This window comes from Salmo trutta, chromosome 4, assembly GCF_901001165.1.
Source record: "Salmo trutta chromosome 4, fSalTru1.1, whole genome shotgun sequence".
Taxonomy (NCBI): Eukaryota; Metazoa; Chordata; class Actinopteri; order Salmoniformes; family Salmonidae; genus Salmo; species Salmo trutta.
In genome coordinates this window covers 66,865,285-66,884,953 of record NC_042960.1, presented here as the reverse complement: position 1 = coordinate 66,884,953, position 19,669 = coordinate 66,865,285, and the positions used below count along the sequence as shown (strand labels likewise).

The following is a 19,669-nucleotide window of genomic DNA, read 5'->3' as shown; positions in this document are numbered from 1 at the left end:
AGTGAAATGATTACACAGACTGGATTCTTCCAGGCTAGATGGTATAAAAAAAAGAACATAAGAGAAAAAAATATTGTTCCATCTCTACGACAAAGAGGCTGTCAAATGTTAACCCAAACGCAAAGCACCATGAGAAAAACACTGCTTTACAGAGCTTATTTTCTCTTGATTCATAAAGCCTCCCAGAATAGTAGTGCTGATGTAGGATCAGTTTGCCTTTTTAGGTCATAATGAATCAAAATTCAAAAAGGCACTCGCACATCTGAGCGATATTTATTTGCAGGTGCATGGTAACAATTGAATAACGTGAAGAAAAAAAGAAACCCGTACACTGCTCTGACAGATACGTGAAGCTTAATAAAGAGCAGCGTGTGGGTTTCTTCTTTCTCAGATAATACATCTGATCCTAGATCAGCACTCCTACTCAAGAGTTTGTGAATACGGCCCTGATGAGAGCCTATAGTCTGGTTAAACTACCAGACTGAACACAATTAGCACATTCACTCTGGTATAACCCGGGCTACGATAGAGAGCCTACTGTATAGTCTTCATTCTGACAGATGGGCATTTCTGAAGAATTTTTGACAACACCACTGACGTAATTATTCTGGTTTAACACAGCTCTGGGGTGTAGTTTCCCCCCTAGGTACAGATCTAGGATCAGCTTCCCCTAACCTTAAACCATTAGTGGGGTTCAGCAAATATGACCTCAGATCGGTGTCTAGGGGCAACATCATCCTACACCTTCCACCCATAGATCAAATACAACAGCCTCACCAACTACTAAAACACACAAAGAAACAAGCTAAAACCAGTCAAGACAGAATAAACAAACAAAAAAAACATGAATATATTTCACTTTAATGTTTGAGTAACATCCAGACAGTTTGTCTTCAGTGCAGCTAGAAACAGAACAGACATTACATACCAGTGCAGTTTTAAAGTGTGATTTGGGGGCAGAGTCACCATCTCAAATAGCACCCTATTCCCTATACAGTGCACTACTTTTGACCTAGGGCCAATTGGGCTCTGAGGGCCCTTGTCAAATGCTGTGCGCCGTCTAGGGAATAGCGTGCCCTATGGGACGTAGCCATACAGTAGACAAATGTCTTTACAGTATTGCGATATTCAGTTGCCTGCCCGCCCGCCTGCCTGCCTCCCTCCCTCCCTCCCTCCCTCCCTCCCTCCACTGTACAGACAGGTTCCCTGGACCCGTCCTCAGCTCCCGGAAAAAGGCCTGGGAGGACTGGAGAAAGGGCGTGGTATCTGTACTGAGCTCTCCATCTTTCAGTCTCTGTACTGAGAGCATCTCACATTAAGTTAAGCTTCACATCACACAGTCCTTTTGCTTATAAAAATGTAATGTTATTTAACATAGTCTGTTCAGTTCCTGAGTTCCTTTTTGACTTCCCGTCTGAAGTTTGGTCGTTTTATACAAATTTAAAAAAAAAAGAAAAAAAGAAGTTTGCCTATGTTTGTTCAAACCTTACAGCGGAGAGTCATGACCCCAACATCTTCCCATGAATCCCATTCACGGAGGAAAACGCAAAGAAACAAAGAAACTAATAAGAGTAATTTGTGATTGAGACCCAGTGAGTGTGTCAGTGTGTGTCTGCTGGACCTGTGGGGTTTTAGCAGGCTAACAGCAGCACCCGTCTGAATCTTCATCTCACCCCCGGGGGGGACTACGCCGTCTGTCTCTCCTCTGACACAGCAGCCTGGTAGGTAGAATAAGGTCTGTCCATCCATCTTGTACTCATTCATTCTTTCTTTGTCATCTTGCTCTTCTTTCCATCCTCTCTGATAAAGCCATGCGTTTCTCCCCTCTCAGGTTTTCCTCATCATCCGACGTGTTTGCCAGGCGTGGAATTTATTGTAGGCCATCTGAAGCATGTCCTCAAGGTGACCAGTAAGCTGTAGGAGAGATTTAAAACAAAGGCATCATATTCTGAGATGAAGAAATAATGTGCTGGAGCTCTCACAAGGGTTACAGGTAAAAACAACCTCCATAGACAGTATGCAAGGTGCTTTCACAAGGGTTACAGATAGACACCCTCTGTAGACAGTATGCAAGGTTCTCTTTGAAAAGGGTAGTCTATAGTATTATATATAATATTTACCAGACACTTTTATCCAAAGCGACTTAGTTATGCATGCATACAGTTTCGTAAAGGTGGCCCCAGTGGGAATCGAACACACAATCCTGACATTGCAAGCACAGTTCTCCACCAACTGATCCAGACAGGACCTCTACAAACTCTGCCACTATTAGCTACCCAATATAAATAACGAGTCTCTAGGTGGGGCCACTATTAGCTACCCAATATAAATAACGAGTCTCTAGGTGGGGCCACTATTAGCTACCCAATATAAATAACGAGTCTCTAGGTGGGGCCACTATTAGCTACCCACCCAATATAAATAACGCGTCTCTAGGTGGGCCCACTATTAGCTACCCACCCAATATAAATAACGAGTCTCTAGGTGGGGCCACTATTAGCTACCCACCCAATATAAATAACGAGTCTCTAGGTGGGGCCACTATTAGCTACCCAATATAAATAACGAGTCTCTAGGTGGGGCCTTACGTTAGTACTCAGGTATTGACGCTGGACTTTCTCCTGGAAGGGGCGGAGCTTGGTCATCTGGAATCTCTCCAGGTTGGACCTCATCTTTACCACCTGACACACACAGGGTAAAAGACATGTGAGCGTCAACGGCGACAGAGTCAAAATGTTTTTTTCCCCCGCCCTGCAAAATAGCCTTCACTTGTTGCTATAGAGATGATAGAAAGGGTAGTAAGACAAACTCCTCTCAAATTCATAGATTGCATCCATGGATGCAACGACAGACGAGGGATGTGATGCAGATTAGATGCATCTTTCTCTTTCAAGATGATACGATACGCATCTAGACACACGGGCTCCGATACAGGAACGATACGTTTTAGTTATCAACAATTTGGTGCGATTCGGTTTGATTAGAGAACGAATTGGTTGTGATACGATTCGATGCGCTAACATTTGTTGCGTAAACACATACATTTTCCATTCTACATTCAAATCTGCTGCCGTTGGAGCTGATGAGCTGGATCCAAATGAGCAGGCTGTGTGTGTGTGGGCTGGTTCTGTCTGAGCAGGCTGTGTGTGTGTGGGGGCTGGTTCTGTCTGAGCAGGCTGTGTGTGTGTGTGTGTGTGTGTGTGTGTGTGTGGGCTGGTTCTGTCTGAGCAGGCTGTGTGTGTGTGTGTGGGGGGGCTGGTTCTGTCTGAGGAGGCTGTGTGTGTGTGTGTGTGTGTGTGTGGGGGGGGGCTGGTTCTGTCTGAGCAGGCTGTGTGTGTGTGGGGGCTGGTTCTGTCTGAGCAGGCTGTGTGTGTGTGTGTGTGTGTGTGTGTGGGGGGGCTGGTTCTGTCTGAGCAGGCTGTGTGTGTGGGGGCTGGTTCTGTCTGAGCAGGCTGTGTGTGTGGGGGGGGGGGCTGGATCTGTCTGAGCAGGCTGTGTGTGAGACTGCGTGTAAATGATGTATGTACTATGTAGGCACCTGATCTGAGCCATAAAGGAGACTAGACATCTACCACTACCAGATTGGAGCCATAAAGGAGACTAGACATCTACCACTACCAGATTAGAGCCATAATGGAGACTAGACATCTACCACCCCACTACCACTACCAGATTAGAGCCATAAGGGAGACTAGACATCTACCACTACCAGATTAGAGCCATAAGGGAGACTAGACATCTACCACTACCAGATTAGAGCCATAAGGGAGACTAGACATCTACCACTACCAGATTAGAGCCATAAGGGAGACTAGACATCTACCACTACCAGATTAGAGCCATAAGGGAGACTAGACATCTACCACTACCAGATTAGAGCCATAAGGGAGACTAGACATCTACCACTACCAGATTAGAGCCATAAGGGAGACTAGACATCTACCACTACCAGATTAGAGCCATAAGGGAGACTAGACATCTACCACTACCAGATTAGAGCCATAAGGGAGACTAGACATCTACCACTACCAGATTAGAGCCATAAGGGAGACTAGACATCTACCACTACCACTATCAGTGTCAATGTAGCCTGTTTTTTGTCCCCCCCACTTTGGTTCTGAAATCACCATCACCCACTAATTAACTTGTCATTTTTGCAGATTAAGTTTTTACGCTAGTAAATATATCAATATTTATAGTTTATAAATGACTTATTACATAGCCAATGACTATACATACACTCAATGGGCAGTTTATTAGGTACACCACCCCGTACACAAAAAATAGTTTGCTCCTACAGCGAGTCACGTGGCCGTGGTTTGCTATATAAAGCAGGCAGACAAGCATCCAGTTACTGTTTGATTGAATGTTGGAATGGGCAAAACGAGTGACCTAAGTGACCGAGCGCTGTATGATGCACCGGTTCCAGTATCTCAGAAACAGCTGGTCTCCTGGGCTTTTCACGCACGACAGTGTCTAGGGTTTACTGAGAACGGTGAGACAAACAAAAAAACATCCAGTCAGCGGCAGTCCTGTGGGTGAAAAACAGCTTGTTGATGAGAGGTGGAAGGAGAATGGCAAGAATCATGCAAGCTAACAGGCGAGCCACAAACAGACACATTAAGGTACAGTACAACAGTGGTGTGTAGAACAGCATCTCAGAAAACACAACTCGACGGTCCTTGTCAGGGATGGTTATTACAGCAGACAACCACAACGGGTTTCACTCCTATCAGCTAAAAACAAGAAGAAGTGGCTCCAGTGGGCACGCCATCACCAACACCGCACAAATGAGTGGAAAAACATTGCCTGGACCGACAGATACCAGTTCCTGTTGCGTCATGCTGATGGCAAAGTCAGGATTTGCAGAAGCAGCATGAGTCCATGGATCCGTCCTGCCTGGTGTCAACGGTACAGGCTGGTGGTGTAACGGTGTGGGTAATGATTTCCTGGAACACGTTAGGTCCCTTGATAACAATTGATCAACGTTTCCACACCCCAAAGAATTCAGGCTGTTCTGGAGGCTAAAGGGGGAGGTCCGACACGGTTCTAGATGTGTGTACCTAATGAAATGACCACTGAGTTTATAACCCATCTTTGACTTCACCACCCATCTCAAAACAGAATGGATTTAACCGTTTGGAAGTTCACTGATCTTTTCTCCTCTCGTTTTGGTCATACAGCGCACCTCGCAAAGTGATCGCTGTCCTCGTTATGAAAATGATCAACTTTACCATGTACATCTAAAAATGACCATATACATCGATTGTTTAAAGCAAAAAATACCAAAACGATTGCTGATGGTGAACCTCAATAAATAAAATAAAATCTATTGTAAGCCCCGTTCAGCAGGTAACCTACAGCCAGATTAATTGTCTCTCCAGGTAACTGAGCTACTTTTACTTAAGTAAAATACGCTTTCTTTTTTCAGCCATTCTGAATGCTGAAGGTACAGTGGAGATGTGTAAGATCAGGCTGTCTACCTCGCGATGCTGAGCACTTTGCACAGTTAGATTAGGCTACTGATATTGCCTTGGGTTGATCGGCTTGCAAAATGACTTGTAGATCAATGACAACACAGTTAAATGCTTAGTTCCACACCGATGGAGGGGACGCGCCAGCTGTCACAAAAGATTAGGCATTTTCGGAAGATACAAAAAAAAAAAAAAGTAATATGAACAAAACATTAGTGAATCTGCAAATTCCTAATGTTTGAATCGATTTTCTGACCAATGCATGCTACATTCTGATCGGTTTGAGGTCCGCAGACCGACGCGGTACTCGGCGTCCGCTGTACTGACAACCCACGCGATTGTAGACTGAGGGTTGCAGTAGATGGATGGTCAATGGATTTGAGAGAGTGGTTACATTTCTCCAGCAATATTCCTCAACTGTTTATCAAAACAGTGGTGGGGGTGGGCAGGTTTGTTATTGTTTGAACTGCAGATTGCCCCCTTCAAGCAGTAGTCACCTTCTCTTCCAGGAAAGGTGTGTTGACAGGAAAACAGGACCAGAAGTGTCTCAGCAGCTCCCCAGCAGCCGTGTACAGATGCTTCAGCTCTTCCTGAACGTCGTTGGGTACCATCTCTGTAACCAAGGAAACAGAAGCAGTAACATAGGAGAACATCTGTGTTGATGACTGACTGGCAGGGCCGACAGGACTATTCATTAGGTAAATAAAGTTGAACTAACGGGCATCAGTAAACTCACGGTTAATGGCTTGCTGTGCTAATGCCTGCATGAGAACACCCCCTGGGGAGAGGGCAGCGATGGCAGAACTGGCTGTACTGCTGGACATCACCTGTAAAGGGAGGATTACGACTGTTAAAAAGACCTTTAGAACAAATATAAAAACTGATTTCAACAGCAAACATACTTTAGTATCTTTCAACCTCTCCTGCCTAGAACCTAAATTGAGCCTCTGACGCAATAACGCAAGTTTTTAGTTCTGGGTTTCCTGAGATTAGTGGAGAAACAGAGGGGTATCTAACCTGAGTAAGGCAGGGCTTGTAGCTTGCTATTTCATGCTTTATACAGTTGACAGAGTTGACGATGTCTTGACTGGTGGTGTACTGTTGGGGCAGGAGAGGCACGGGACCATGAGAGTACCTGCAAGAACAGAGAGGTAATTAACATTACCATGAGTTACCAAAAATAAATAAGGACCAAGGCACTCTTCATATAATTAATACAAATTATAAAAATTGTATGGCATGTTATATGGAAGAAAACATTTTTTTTTTTTAAGAGGCGTTTCGTCTGCATGGCCTTCGTCAGGGAGTACAAAGAAATAATACAATGTCCTTTTTTGAACAGCTTTTTCCCCCAATCAGCCCTTGATTAGAAGAGGGAGTGGTTACAAAATTGATTGGACAACACCTAGTAAGCAATGAGAGTATTAGTGATTTTTAGTGACCTATTAGTGACGTGCCCCCAACCAACCACTGGCGTGAGGAGAAATAGATTATGTTGCAGGCAGCACAGAGAAGAAAAAGACATGATTAGAACTGATCATTGATCGCATGGTGCAAGAATAAAGGAAATTCATTGATTATCGAATGTTATGATGGACACAGCTTTGTAGAAACAAAACCAGTCACAAATGGCAGCTCAGCTCCAGTAATGGCAGCTCCAGTAATGGCAGCTCCAGTAATGGCAGCTCCAGTAATGGCAGCTCCAGTAATGGTGGAGACCATGTGAACGGGAGGCTTTTAGAATCATGACTCCAGTTTTGAGTTATCGTTCAGCGGTGGGGGCGTCCGGCGTGCTCTCCAGACATTACTAACTCAAATGAACGAAATGTTTGAGAAATCATTGAATAATTTTTTCCCAATTATTGAAATGGAAATGTCAATTTTCTTCCTGAATTCAGGCTTCAATTCGACTTGACTCCATTCCTGGAGTACACAGTCGACTATTTAAATACATTCAATTAAAAAAGAGCCAGGGCCAGAGAACCCCGAGCCAGGGCCAGAGAACCCCGAGCCAGAGAAACCGAGCCAGGGCACACTAGTTCCAAAGTATGGTGTCCATGAACAACAACACCAGAGAGAAAGCAGAGCACCCACTCAGTGATATAGAACCCACCTGTCAGACTTCTTGAGGTTCAGAGCAACTGTCTTCATCCCATTCTCCCTATGAAGGTCCTCATACTCTATGACATCTTGTATTTTCACCTGCAATACACCACAGCTTTAATAACAAAAAGTGCCAACTCATCTTGGAAAGGAAGCACATTGTATGGCTCTCTGTACCATCACAAAGGGTAAGAGCCTATAGCCGCAGCATGGGCAGAGTGATGAATGCGTTTTACTGTGTGCCAATGCTCATAATGTACACTGAAAATAAAATTAAAACAGAACATGTGAAGTGTTGGTCCCATGTTTCACAGCTAGAAAATACAGTATATATACACACTGAACAACAATATAAACGCAACAAGTGTTGGTCCCATGTTTCATGAGCTGAAATAAAAGATCCCACAAATTTGCCATTTTCACAAAAAGGCTTATTTCTTTGAAACGTTGTGCACAAATTTGTTTACATCCCTCTGAGAACATTTTCTCCTTTGCTAAGATAAATCAATCCATTTGACAGGTGTGGCATAACAAGAAGCGGAATAAACAACATGATCATTACACAGGTGCAGCTTGTGCTGGGGACAATAAAAGGCCACACATTTTTTTTGCAGTTGTGTCACACAACGCCACAGCTGTCTCAAGTTGAGGGAGCATGCAATTGGCATGCTGACTGGAGGAATATCCACCAGAGCTGTTGCCAGAGAATTTAATGTTAATTTCTCTACCATAAGCCGCCTCCAGTGTCTTTTTAGAGAATTTGGCAGTACGTCTAACAGGGGGCAGTTTTTTGATATCAACATTGTGAACAGAGTGCCCAATGGTGGCAGTGGGGTTATGGTATAGGAAGGAATAAGCTACCGACAACGAACACAATTGCATTTTATTGATTCCAATTTGAATGCACAGAGATACCGTGACGAGATCTTGAGGCCCGTTGTTGTGCCATTCATCTGCCGCCATCATCTCATGTTTCAGCATGATAATGCACGGCCCCATGTCACAAGGATCTGAACACAATTCCTGGAAGCTGAAAATGTCCCAGTTCTTCCATGGCCTGCATACTCAGACATGTCACCCATTGAGCATGTTTGGGATGCTCTGGATCGATGTGTACAACAGCACGTTCCAGTTCCCGCCAATATCCAGCAACTTCGCCCAGCCATTGAAGAGGAGTGGAAAAACATTCCACAAGCAACAGCCTGATCAAGCAACAGCCTGATCAAGCAACAGCCTGATCAAGCAACAGCCTGATCAATCTATGCGAAGGAGATATGATGCACTGCATGAGGCAAATGATGGTTCTGATCCACACCCCTACTTAAAAATAAATAATTAAGGTATCTGTATTCCCAGTCAAGTGAAATCAATAGATTTGGGCCTAATTAATTTATTTCAATTGACTGATTTCCTTCTATGAACTGTAACTCAGTAAAATCTTGTGAAAATTGTTGCATGTTGCATTTATATTTTTGTTCAGTATATTTATAAAGCTCAGCGCTTAAAAAAAGCCTTTATCATGTATGATTTGCTTTCACAATAACAGAGATATTATCATACCTTCTTAATGGGTGGTTGGAAGAAGTCTGAATCCCTAGAGTTTCCATCTGTACTGCTAGTCTCACAGGCCTGACCGTTAGGAGCATCCCTATGAAGACAGACCGCTAGGTTAGCACACGGGTCTGCAGTGAAAACGCAGAGAAGATCACTTTTCAGAATGTACTCAATCGTCAACTCACGCTTTCTTTCCGGAGCCTGCTGCCAGCACCATGGTACTGTGGTGGTTGAACCTCTTGATTATGGCAGAGTTACTGTTCTCCTTCACGGTCTTGTTACTGTTGGACGTAGACGGTGCTGTGGAGTTAGACCCATAACCCTGGAGAGAGAACAGTGATTAGTGTTGGACGTAGAAGGTGGAGTTAGTCCCATAACCCTGGAGAGAGAACAGTGATTAGTGTTGGACGTAGAAGGTGGAGTTAGTCCCATAACCCTGGAGAGAGAACATACTGAATAATATAATAAACCATTAGCAGAAGCTTTTATCCAAAGCCACCTGGTCATATGCGCATACATTTTACATATGGTGGCACCAGCGGGGATCAAACCCACAGCCCTTGCTCTACCAACACCTTGCTCTACCAATAGAGCCACAGAGGACCAACTGTTTCCCACCTTATGATTAAGGATTATTATTTTTTGCCCCTTTTTCGAGGTTTCCAATTGGTAGTTACAGTCTTGTCTGTACGGGAGTTGCAGCGATGAGACTCCGGAGAGGCGAAGGTCGAGAGCCACGCATCCTCTGAAACACAACCCAAGCAAACCACACCGCTTCTTGACAACGCTCACTAAACCCGGAACCCAACCGCACCAATATGTCTGAAGAAACACCGTACACCTGGCAACCGTGTCAGCGTGCATCGCACCCGGCCCGCCACAGGAGACGCTAGAGCACGATGGGACAAGGACATCCCTGCCGGCCAAACCCTCCCCTAACCCAGACGACGCTGGGCCAATTGCATACCGCCCCATGGGTCTCCCGGTCGCGACAGAGTCTGGACTCTAACCATGATCTCTAGTGGCACAGCTAGCACTGCGATGCAGTGCCTTAGACCACTGCACCTCTCGGGAGGCCCAAAGGTTATGAATTGGAGGGTAAAGGTTAAGAATTGGAGGTGAGCTGGCAGGCAGCAATAGAAGGTGAATGAATGCTCACAACCTCGCCGACATTCAACAAAATACCACCTGGATTTTGTGGCGTCCCAAGATTATAAGCTGGGTTGTGAAAACGGCACAAAAGAGTGAAACAGATATGTGTTCTGTTACCTGTCTAACAGAACACAGAGGGTGTCCTTTAACGGAAGCCTCTCCTGAAAAATCCAGGTAGAGTCAGGCATTCCACAGGGCAGCTGTCTAGGCCCCGTACTTTTTAAAATCTTCCCCAATGACCGGCCTGCCACTGGCTCTGAGTAAAGCCTGTGTGTCTATGTATGCCGGTGACTCAACACTATACACGTCAGCTACCACAGCAACTTCATTGACTAACAATTAACAAAGAGCTGCAGGCAGTTTCAGAATGGGTGCCAACAAAAAGGTTAGTCCTAAAGATTTCAAAAAATAAAAGCTTTGTATTTGGGACAAATCATTAACTAAACTGTGTGGCTCAGTTGTTAAAGCATGGTGTTTGCAACGCCAGGGTTGTGGGTTCGATTCCCACGGGGGACCAGTACGGGGGAAAAAATAAAAAATGTATGAAATGTATGCATTCACTACTGTAAGTCGCTCTGGATAAGAGCGTCTGCTAAATGACTAAAATGTAAAATGTAATAAATAATGCAGAAATTGAGCAAGTTGAGACTAATCTGCTTGCAGAAACCCTGGATTGTAAATTGTAGGGATGTATTCATTTGCAAAAATCAAGAGTTTCTTTTGGACGAATTCAGGTAGATCCTTTTTGGTTCCTAATGATGTAAAGTGCCCAATACCATATCATCACCTCATCTAACGACTTGTCCTCCAGTGACAGTAGGTCCACCATTGGGTTCTTCACTCCTTGGAACACCATGGACTTCAGGCCTGCAGAATATGGAAAGGCAAAGCATTTAACTGACACTAATCATTACAGCATCATTATATTGGTATCACTCCCTTGCAGTATGCTTTAGGTGTAGATGGTAGAGGCTTTACACACACAACTAATATAATAAAAGGAGCTGGACAAAAACAAAAACAAATCCAATCCAGTGAGTGAGTAGACAGTCCCTTATCTCTATGAACAAAAATAAGATAACCTTCTGAACCAGAAGACTATAAGCCCATTGACTGCTCTCCTCCAAGTGAGAAGTGTTTGTACCCTTCTCGTCCTGCTTTGCACACTCGGAGAAGATGTCCTGAAGGCCCGTGTTGATGCGGTCTCGGTGGAAGTAGTGGGACTGGAAGAACCGCGTCCAGAACTCCTTCTCTGTCATGTTATGAGGAACGTTCTCACCATACTTCTGTTTCACTGGAAGGAAACGTTTAAGTTTGTCAATGACAGGACAAGATAGGACACTGGTGTGATGCAAAAAAAACATGGCCCTGTTTGAATACATAAAAATACATCCTTCCTCCTTATTTTATGTAGTCACTGATCTGGTTGGGTACCTTCCCTTATCCAATCATTTTACTGATCAGGGATAACCAAGGAAGTGAAGAAGGCTGCATTCGAAGGTTACATACACAGAGTGCACAACACATTAGTAACACCTGCTTTTTCCATGACAGACTGACCAGGTGAAAGCTATGACCCCTTATTGATGTCACTTGTTAAATCCACTTCAAATCAGTGTAGAAGAAGGGGAAGAGACAGGTTAATGAAGGATTTATAAGGCTCGAGACAATTGAGACAGATTGTGTGTGTGTGTGTGTGCGCGCCATTCAGGAAGTGAATGGGCAAGACAAAAGATTTAAGTGCCTTTGAACAGGGTATGGTAATAGGTGCCAGGTGCACCGGTTTGAGTGGGTCAAGAACAACAACGCTGCTGGGTTGTCGCTCAACAGTTTCCAGTGTGTACCAAGAATGGTCAACAACCCAAAGGACATCAGGCCAACTTGACACAACTGTGGGAAGCATTGGAGTCAACATCCCTGTGGAACACTTTCGACACCTTGTAGAGTCCATGACCTGACGAATTGAGGCTGTTCTGAGAGCAAAATGGGGTGCAACTGAATATTAGGAATATCCTAATGTTTTGTACACTCAGTGTATATAATATAAATGTAATTATATGCAATTTAGCAGACGCTTTTATCCAAAGCAACTTAGTCACGCATGCATACATTTACTGGAAAGGTATTCCAACATGGCCCAAAGTCCCATCTAGCATGCACGACCAATCATTACAGGTCGACCACCAAATAGGTGAAGTGACAACATCGTTTTCAACTCTTCCCATTGGATTCCATGACAGAGAACCCGAGGTGTCTTACCTGCAGGGTACGTTCTGAAGATTGACTCGATAATGTCAGAGGTAAGGTTGTATCTAAGGCCGTTACAGCCATCTGTCTGGGGCCGGATGTCCGCCTGAAATAACAAAGGGCTTTATCCATCCACAACCCGTTACCCAAAAAATCTGTGTTTTCTCCAGAATTGTGCAGTAGTCCCTGCGCATTTGAAAGCATTCGATTGGTGTCACCATGGGCAAGACAGGCAGATACAGGACACTGGGACAGTTTGACCATGGGAAACATCAGCTTTGTCCAAAATGGCACCCCATTCCCTTTATAGTGCACTACTATGTGTTAAACCCATGGGGGAATTAGGGTGCCATTTGGGACACAGACATTATTGCTGAGCTCACCAGGAAGGCTGCCGAGATGCCAACTTCCTGCTTGTTGTTGGAGAGGGAGTGATCCACGTTGTTTATGCTCAGCCGATTGGCCCAGAACTCCTCAGCGCTGATCACCTGACAGACCACCAGATCCTTGTACAACTGGAACAGCACCGGATCTTCCTGTAACATTCTAGAAAGAGGATAAAACAATACATCACCAACAGCCTTTCGGTTGGTTATTCACTTAGCACACACACACAGTCAAGTCAATAAGATATTCTAGTCAGAAATCATGATCACAACGTTCTAAGAGTAAGCAAAAGTAAATATTAGCTGACATTTTCTTTTGCAATCTAGTTAAGGATAAGTGGTATTGTGCTGGAATCTTTCCCGTGATGTTGAAACTATGGAGATCTAGGGTGTATTCATTAATCGTACAACATTGCAAAAATGTTTTGCAACGAACACAAGTATTTCTAATGGACAAATTCAGGTAAGTCCCTACCTGTTCGGTTACGTTTGGTTTCTGGTGAATACTTCACAGTGACCGAGAAAGTTAAGGGGATCCATGTAATTTGTTCCTCACCTGTTCTTCTCTTCCAATTCCTTGTTAGCCCTCTTCTTGAACTTGGGCAACAGCTGCTGGAGGAGGTCCTTGACTGCATCGCGGTCTTTCAGGGCAGTGCTCTCATTGGAAAAGTGGAGGTTGGTGCTCTCCCCTGTGTGTAGGACCAACTGCAGCTGAATCTTGGCCTTGCCATCTGGGCTGATCTTCTGACCTTCACAGGGGGTTGGGAGAAGAAAAAAGGCTTAGGTCTTACTACTAATCATCTAAACCATCAACACAATCATTCATAACAAGGAACCTCGTTACCCCTTTTTCACAGTACTGTGCTTAAATGTTATTTCCACATTGTCCTTTCCAGCATCATAGCTGGCCATGCTTTCCACCTGGCTACCCCTACCCCGGTCAACTGCCCTGGCACCCCCCACAGCAACTCGCCCAAGCCTCCTCCATTTCTCCTTCACCCAAATCCAGATAGCTGATATTCTTAAAGCGCTGCAAAATCTGGACCCCTACAAATCAGCAGGACTAGACAATCTGGACCCTCTCCTTCTAAAATTATCCGCCGCAATTGTTGCAACCCCTATTACTAGCCTGTTCAACCTCTCTTTCGTATCGTCTGAGATTGGAAAGCTGCCGCGGTCATGGGAGACACTCGAGACCCAAACTGCTACAGACCTATATCTATCCCACCCTGCCTTTCTAAGGTCTTCGAAAGCCAAAATATTCATCGACCTGGCCAAGGCCAAGAATCACCACATTCTTATCGGCAGAGTCAACAGCCTTGGTTTCTCAAATGACTGCCTCGCCTGGTTCACAAACTACTTCTCTGATAGAGTTCAGTGTGTCAAATCAGAGGGCCTGTTGTCCGGACCTCTGGCAGTCTCTATGGGGGTACCACAGGGTTCAATTCTTGGGCCGACTCTTCTCTGTATACATCAATGATGTCGCTCCTGCTGCTGGTGATTCTCTGATCCACCTCTACGCAAACGACACCATTCTGTATACTTCTGGTCCTTCTTTGGACACTTAACTAACCTCCAGACGAGCTAATAATGCCATACAACTCTCCTTCCGTGGCCTCCAACTGCTCTTAAACGCAAGTAAAACTAAATGCATGCTCTTCAACCGATCGCTGCCTGCACCTGCCCGCCCATCCAGCATCACTACTCTGGACAGTTCTGACTTTGAATATGTGGACAACTACAAATACCTAGGTGTCTGGCTAGACTGTAAACTCTCCTTCCAGACTCACATTAAGCATCTCCAATCCAAAATGTAATCTAGAATCGGCTTTCTATTTCGCAACAAAGCATCCTTCACTCATGGTGCCAAACATACCCTCGTAAAACTGACCATCCTACCGATCCTCGACGATGTCATCTACAAAATAGCCTCCAACACTCTACTCAGCAAATTGGATGCAGTCTATCACAGTGCCATCCGTTTTGTCACCAAAGCCCCATATACTACCCACCACTGCGACCTGTACGCTCTCGTTAGCTGGCCCTCGCTTCATACTCGTCGCCAAACCCACTGGCTCCAGGTCATCTACAAGTCTTTGCTAGGTAAAGCCCCGCCTTATCTCAGCTCACTGGTCACCATAGCAGCACGCGCTTCAGCAGGTATATCTCACTGGTCACCCCCAAATTCCTCCTTTGGCCGCCTTTCCTTCCAGGTCTCTGCTGCCAATGACTGGAACGAACTGCAAAAATCTCTGAAGCTGGAGACTCATATCTCCCTCACGAGCTTTAAGCACCAGCTGTCAGAGGAGCTCACAGATCACTGCACATAGCCCATCTGTAAACAGCCCATCTATCTACCTACCACATCCCCATACTGTATTTATTTATCTTGCTCCTTTGCACTCCAGTATCTCTACTTGCACATTCATCCTCTGCACATCTATCACTCCAGTGTTTAATTGGTATATTGTAATTACTTTGCCACCATGGCCTATTTATTGCCTTACCTCATTTGCACACACTGTATATAGACTTTTTCTACTGTATTATTGACAGTATGTTTTGTTTATTCCATGTGTAACTCTTTGTTGTTTGTGTCGAACTGCTTTGCTTTATCTTGGCCAGGTTGCAGATGTAAATGAGAACTTGTTCTCAACTAGCCTTCCTGGTTAAATAAAGGTGAAATAAATCAATCAGAAACCATGCTGGGTGTGTATCCAGTACAGATAGACTTTCACAACACTGAGCCAAGCCAAAGTGTTGTGTGAGATGTCCTGCCGGTAGCCTGGTACTCAGCACTTACAGCGTATGTCAGCATACAGGTGGCTGACGGTGAAACGGTCTTTCCCCTCTGGTCCCCAGGCTATCCGCTCTGCCATCAGGTATAGGGTCCCATCCTGCTTCCTCTGTCGGACCCTCTTCACCACCAGCAGCACCTCCTCCGACAACGCTGCCATGGCTGCGAGGGAGAGAAGAGGGGTAGAATATGAATATTAGTGGTAAGGTAAAGATCTATATATACACTGAACAAAAATATAAACACAACATGTAACGTGTTGGTCTCATGTATCGTGAGCTGAAATAAAAGACCCCAGAAATGCTCCATATGCACAAAAAGTATATTTCTCTAAAATGTTGTACACCAATTTCTTTACATCCCTGTTTGTGAGCATTTCTCCTTTGCCAAGATAATCCATCCACCTGACAGGTGTGGCATATCAAGAATCTGATTAAATAGCATGATCATTACACAGGAGCACCTTGTGCTGGGGACAATAAAAGGCCACTCTAAAATGTGCAGTTGTCTCACACAACACAATGCCACAGATGTCTCAAGTTGAGGGAGCGTGCATTTGGCATGTTGACTGCAGGGATATCCACCAAAGCCATTGCCAGAGAATTGAATGTTATTTCTCTACCACAAGTCATTTTAGAGAATTTGGCAGTATGTCAAAAAGGCCTCAACCCCAGACCACGTGTAAACCTGCCAGCTCAGGATCTCCACACCTGGCTTCTTCACCTGCGGGATTGTATGACCAGCCACCCGGACAATTGAAGAATATCTGCACAAACTGTCTCCGAAAAGCTCATCTGCATGCTCGTCGTCCTCACCAGGGTCTTAACCTGACTGCAGTTTGGCATCGTAACTGACTTCAGTGGGCAAATGCCCACCTTCGATGACCACTGGCATGCTGGAGAAGTTATCTTCACAGATGAACCCCAGTTTCAACTGTACCGTCAATTTGATTGATACTTAAGCCATTGGCTCGAATCTTGGTTGTGCCTTTTTAGATTGAGAAAATTAACAACTATGGGATAAAGAAAATAATAATTAACTTCTCTCATTGACTTCACAAAACCCGTCCAGGTCTGTTTTGAGTTCCCGGTTCTCGCGATGTTACACCTCTGGGTTTAGAAAGTCTGCGCTATAACACTATGTAGTGTCCAGTGGGTTAAAACACGCTATGGTGACGAAATGTCACTTTTCTTTGTCTTGGTATTTTATAACAAATATCATTCAAATGTTCTGAATCATTCAGTGGGGACTTTCTCTAAGATATCATTAGCATTTTATCCAAAAAGTCGGATTTCATAACCTAGTAACGTTACACCCGTGACTGTTGACATCGACGCAGGTTTCTTATGCAGGTTGCTCGTAAAAACTTGAGGATTTTCCACTTTGTCGTCTTCAAAGTTGTTTCCGCGAGTCGCAAAACACCTAAATTAGCATGACACGAGCTGAATTAAATATAAAATGCTTGGTAACGTTATAAGTTCAGTGCTCCGTTTACATTTCAGAGACAGGATTGTTTTGTTGAGTAATCTTCGGAAAAATAACAGGAATTTCGAATTAATATATAAACCGTATACTAAAATATATAAATACTACCTGTTTATTTTACCTCTATAATCGTCTTATGTCCTGCGGATTCGATTAGAAAGATGACTATACCAACGGGAAAGTGCGCCTGCCAGGTAGCCACTAGCCTTACTCTAATTATTGCACAGAATCCAGCCAAACTGACGCGATGCAATTTTCCAGATATTTTTACCACTTTTTTCTCTGGCCTCCATTGATGTAGTCATCCTAATTCTAGTCATCCTACAAAAAAAGGTTAAAAAAAACTCCAACTGTTTAACAGATTATGAGAGACATGTTTGCATCATTGGTTTTCTTAGAGTGTCATCTACACAATTAACGTATTTGACCCATTGGTCAAAAGATGCGTTTTTAATTGGACACCCTTACACTATGTTGCAACCACACCCAACTAACCAGCTGTTAGTTAAAAATGCTTAGAATATGCACATTTTAGCACATCAAAACCGGACAGAGTATCGGCTGTTGAGCTTGCTAATGCTAACAAGCTAGGTAGCGAGCTGGCTAACTCAGCCGCGGAGACAGACTTGTCAAGAAAAGTCCATGTAACGTTAGCTAAAACAATCATAATTACCTCAAACTCCAACGCTGTTGCAGTTGATATATTGGTTTCGTGTTGTGCCGATGTGAAGCATACAATTTATTTAAGTGCAATTGTTATTTAAACGCGATATTTATGATAAAACTGTGCCCACTTGTACTTTGTGCTCCTCCATCGATACGGCTGCCAAGTTGTGCAACATTCAAATTCCTCCGGTGGAGCAACAAGCGAAGTCTAAAAATATGTCCGGCTAAAAATGCTATCTATAGTTTCAGTATATTTAGGTGAATATTAGCTACATCTTGAAATGAGAGACACATTCATGAAAATATAATTGGCAAAACAAAATTTAGATTTATTTTATGACTGTCAGTGAGAGGATCTCTGGAAATGACAGGTAGGTAGCCAGTTGGTTACATTCAATAACATCCGTATAGAAACAGCTCATCAAAAATAGTTGGTCAGTGAGTGCATAAATATTGTGTAGCCTAATTTTGTCTTGTGCAATTTTTACATCAATGTATTTGAATAGGTAATCAATGTTGCAGATTTCAGTGAGTAATCTGCAATTGCTACATACATTTTGGGATTTGTAAATGGATGATATACCTAGTGATTCTTGAAAAATATAACTTATTCAATTGTTTGTAAACTAACACTGTATAGCTTCAAAACATAGTTACAACTATAATTTTGATGTCATGGATGGTCAGTCCTTGCATCTATAGCTTTGTATATGCATTTGAGAGTGGTTTAATTTCTCCAGCCCCATCCCTCCAATTTTTCCCAAAAAGTGTATACATGTGTTATTGTTTGAACTGCGTGTTGCCCCTTAAATAGACGCAGTTATATAATTTGCCGGCCGCGTCCCGCCCCCCTGGATCTCATTTATGCAGAACTGAAGATCCGAATCACGTTCTGAGCACGTGTGACTTTCTTTACCTCTACGTTATGTTTGTAACTCACTCTAAAATCATAAATGATAATTCAATTTTTTTTACTGGTGACACGTCATCTGCATATATTTTACCTAGTGGTGCGCGCTGTTTAGTTTTCCCCACATGAGAGAAAAATGCGACCATTTGCACAATCACCCTAACATCTTTTATGAAATGGTGTGGTGTTTTTTTTCTTCTTACAGTAACGTTAAACTATGCTATTATATTGGGTTCTGTTATGTACAATATTATCACTATGTGATCTTGTAGACATTGATTCAGCTTTGATCTAACTTTATTAAACAAGCACCATTCTTTAGAGTAACATGTTCTCTGAACAGTTGAAGGAGTAGAGCAGAGACTGTTTGTAAAGTACATGCTCGTGCACAGAAGCATCAGGACCTTTAGCAGCCACTCCGTATAAGGCTATAATTTAATTAGTTCTTTAATCCATGATTTACAACACAAGTCACACATCACTGCAACAACGACAAATAATAAAACTAGAAAGAAAATGCCTTCGTGCTTTTAAATAAGTTTAATAATGTTTGCATAGAAAAGCTAGACAAATGCATGTGTATAATAATGTAGAGATGAAGGTAGTCTATAAGTAGACTATAAGATAATTAGAGAGATCCTTGGTTACCCTTAACATGCTGACCAGACCGGACACATCACGTGCGCGAGCGTCGCAAAATAAATTTTGAAATCCATGTTATTCAATTATTGCAACCACACTGCTCGCGCGCACCAACAAGCGTCTGCATTGCCAAGGGCTAAAATAGAACTCCTTTCTATTTCTGACACAGATCGGGCTGCAAGTCCTGCCTCTCCCAACTCCTCAATGGTTTATAGAAGCAGGTACCCACGTGCCATCTCCTCATTGGTTATAC

The 19,669-nt window shown here is 43.6% G+C and overlaps 1 protein-coding gene across 1 annotated transcript; it reads right to left on the bottom strand.

Annotated features, from left to right (window-relative positions):
* Nucleotides 1–1,766: 1,766 nt before the first annotated feature.
* Nucleotides 1,767–18,041, bottom strand: gtf2h1 (general transcription factor IIH, polypeptide 1). Its single transcript, XM_029751873.1, has 15 exons — nt 17,872–18,041; nt 15,720–15,875; nt 13,473–13,665; nt 12,914–13,076; nt 12,543–12,636; nt 11,428–11,577; nt 11,071–11,150; nt 9,317–9,453; nt 9,138–9,225; nt 7,588–7,676; nt 6,492–6,609; nt 6,211–6,301; nt 5,972–6,087; nt 2,589–2,681; nt 1,767–1,914 (listed from the first exon to the last, which is right to left on the bottom strand). Exons 2-15 carry the CDS (start codon nt 15,871–15,873, stop codon nt 1,828–1,830), a joined length of 1,653 nt encoding a protein of 550 aa, XP_029607733.1. The 5' UTR covers nt 15,874–15,875; nt 17,872–18,041; the 3' UTR covers nt 1,767–1,827.
* Nucleotides 18,042–19,669: the final 1,628 nt, after the last annotated feature.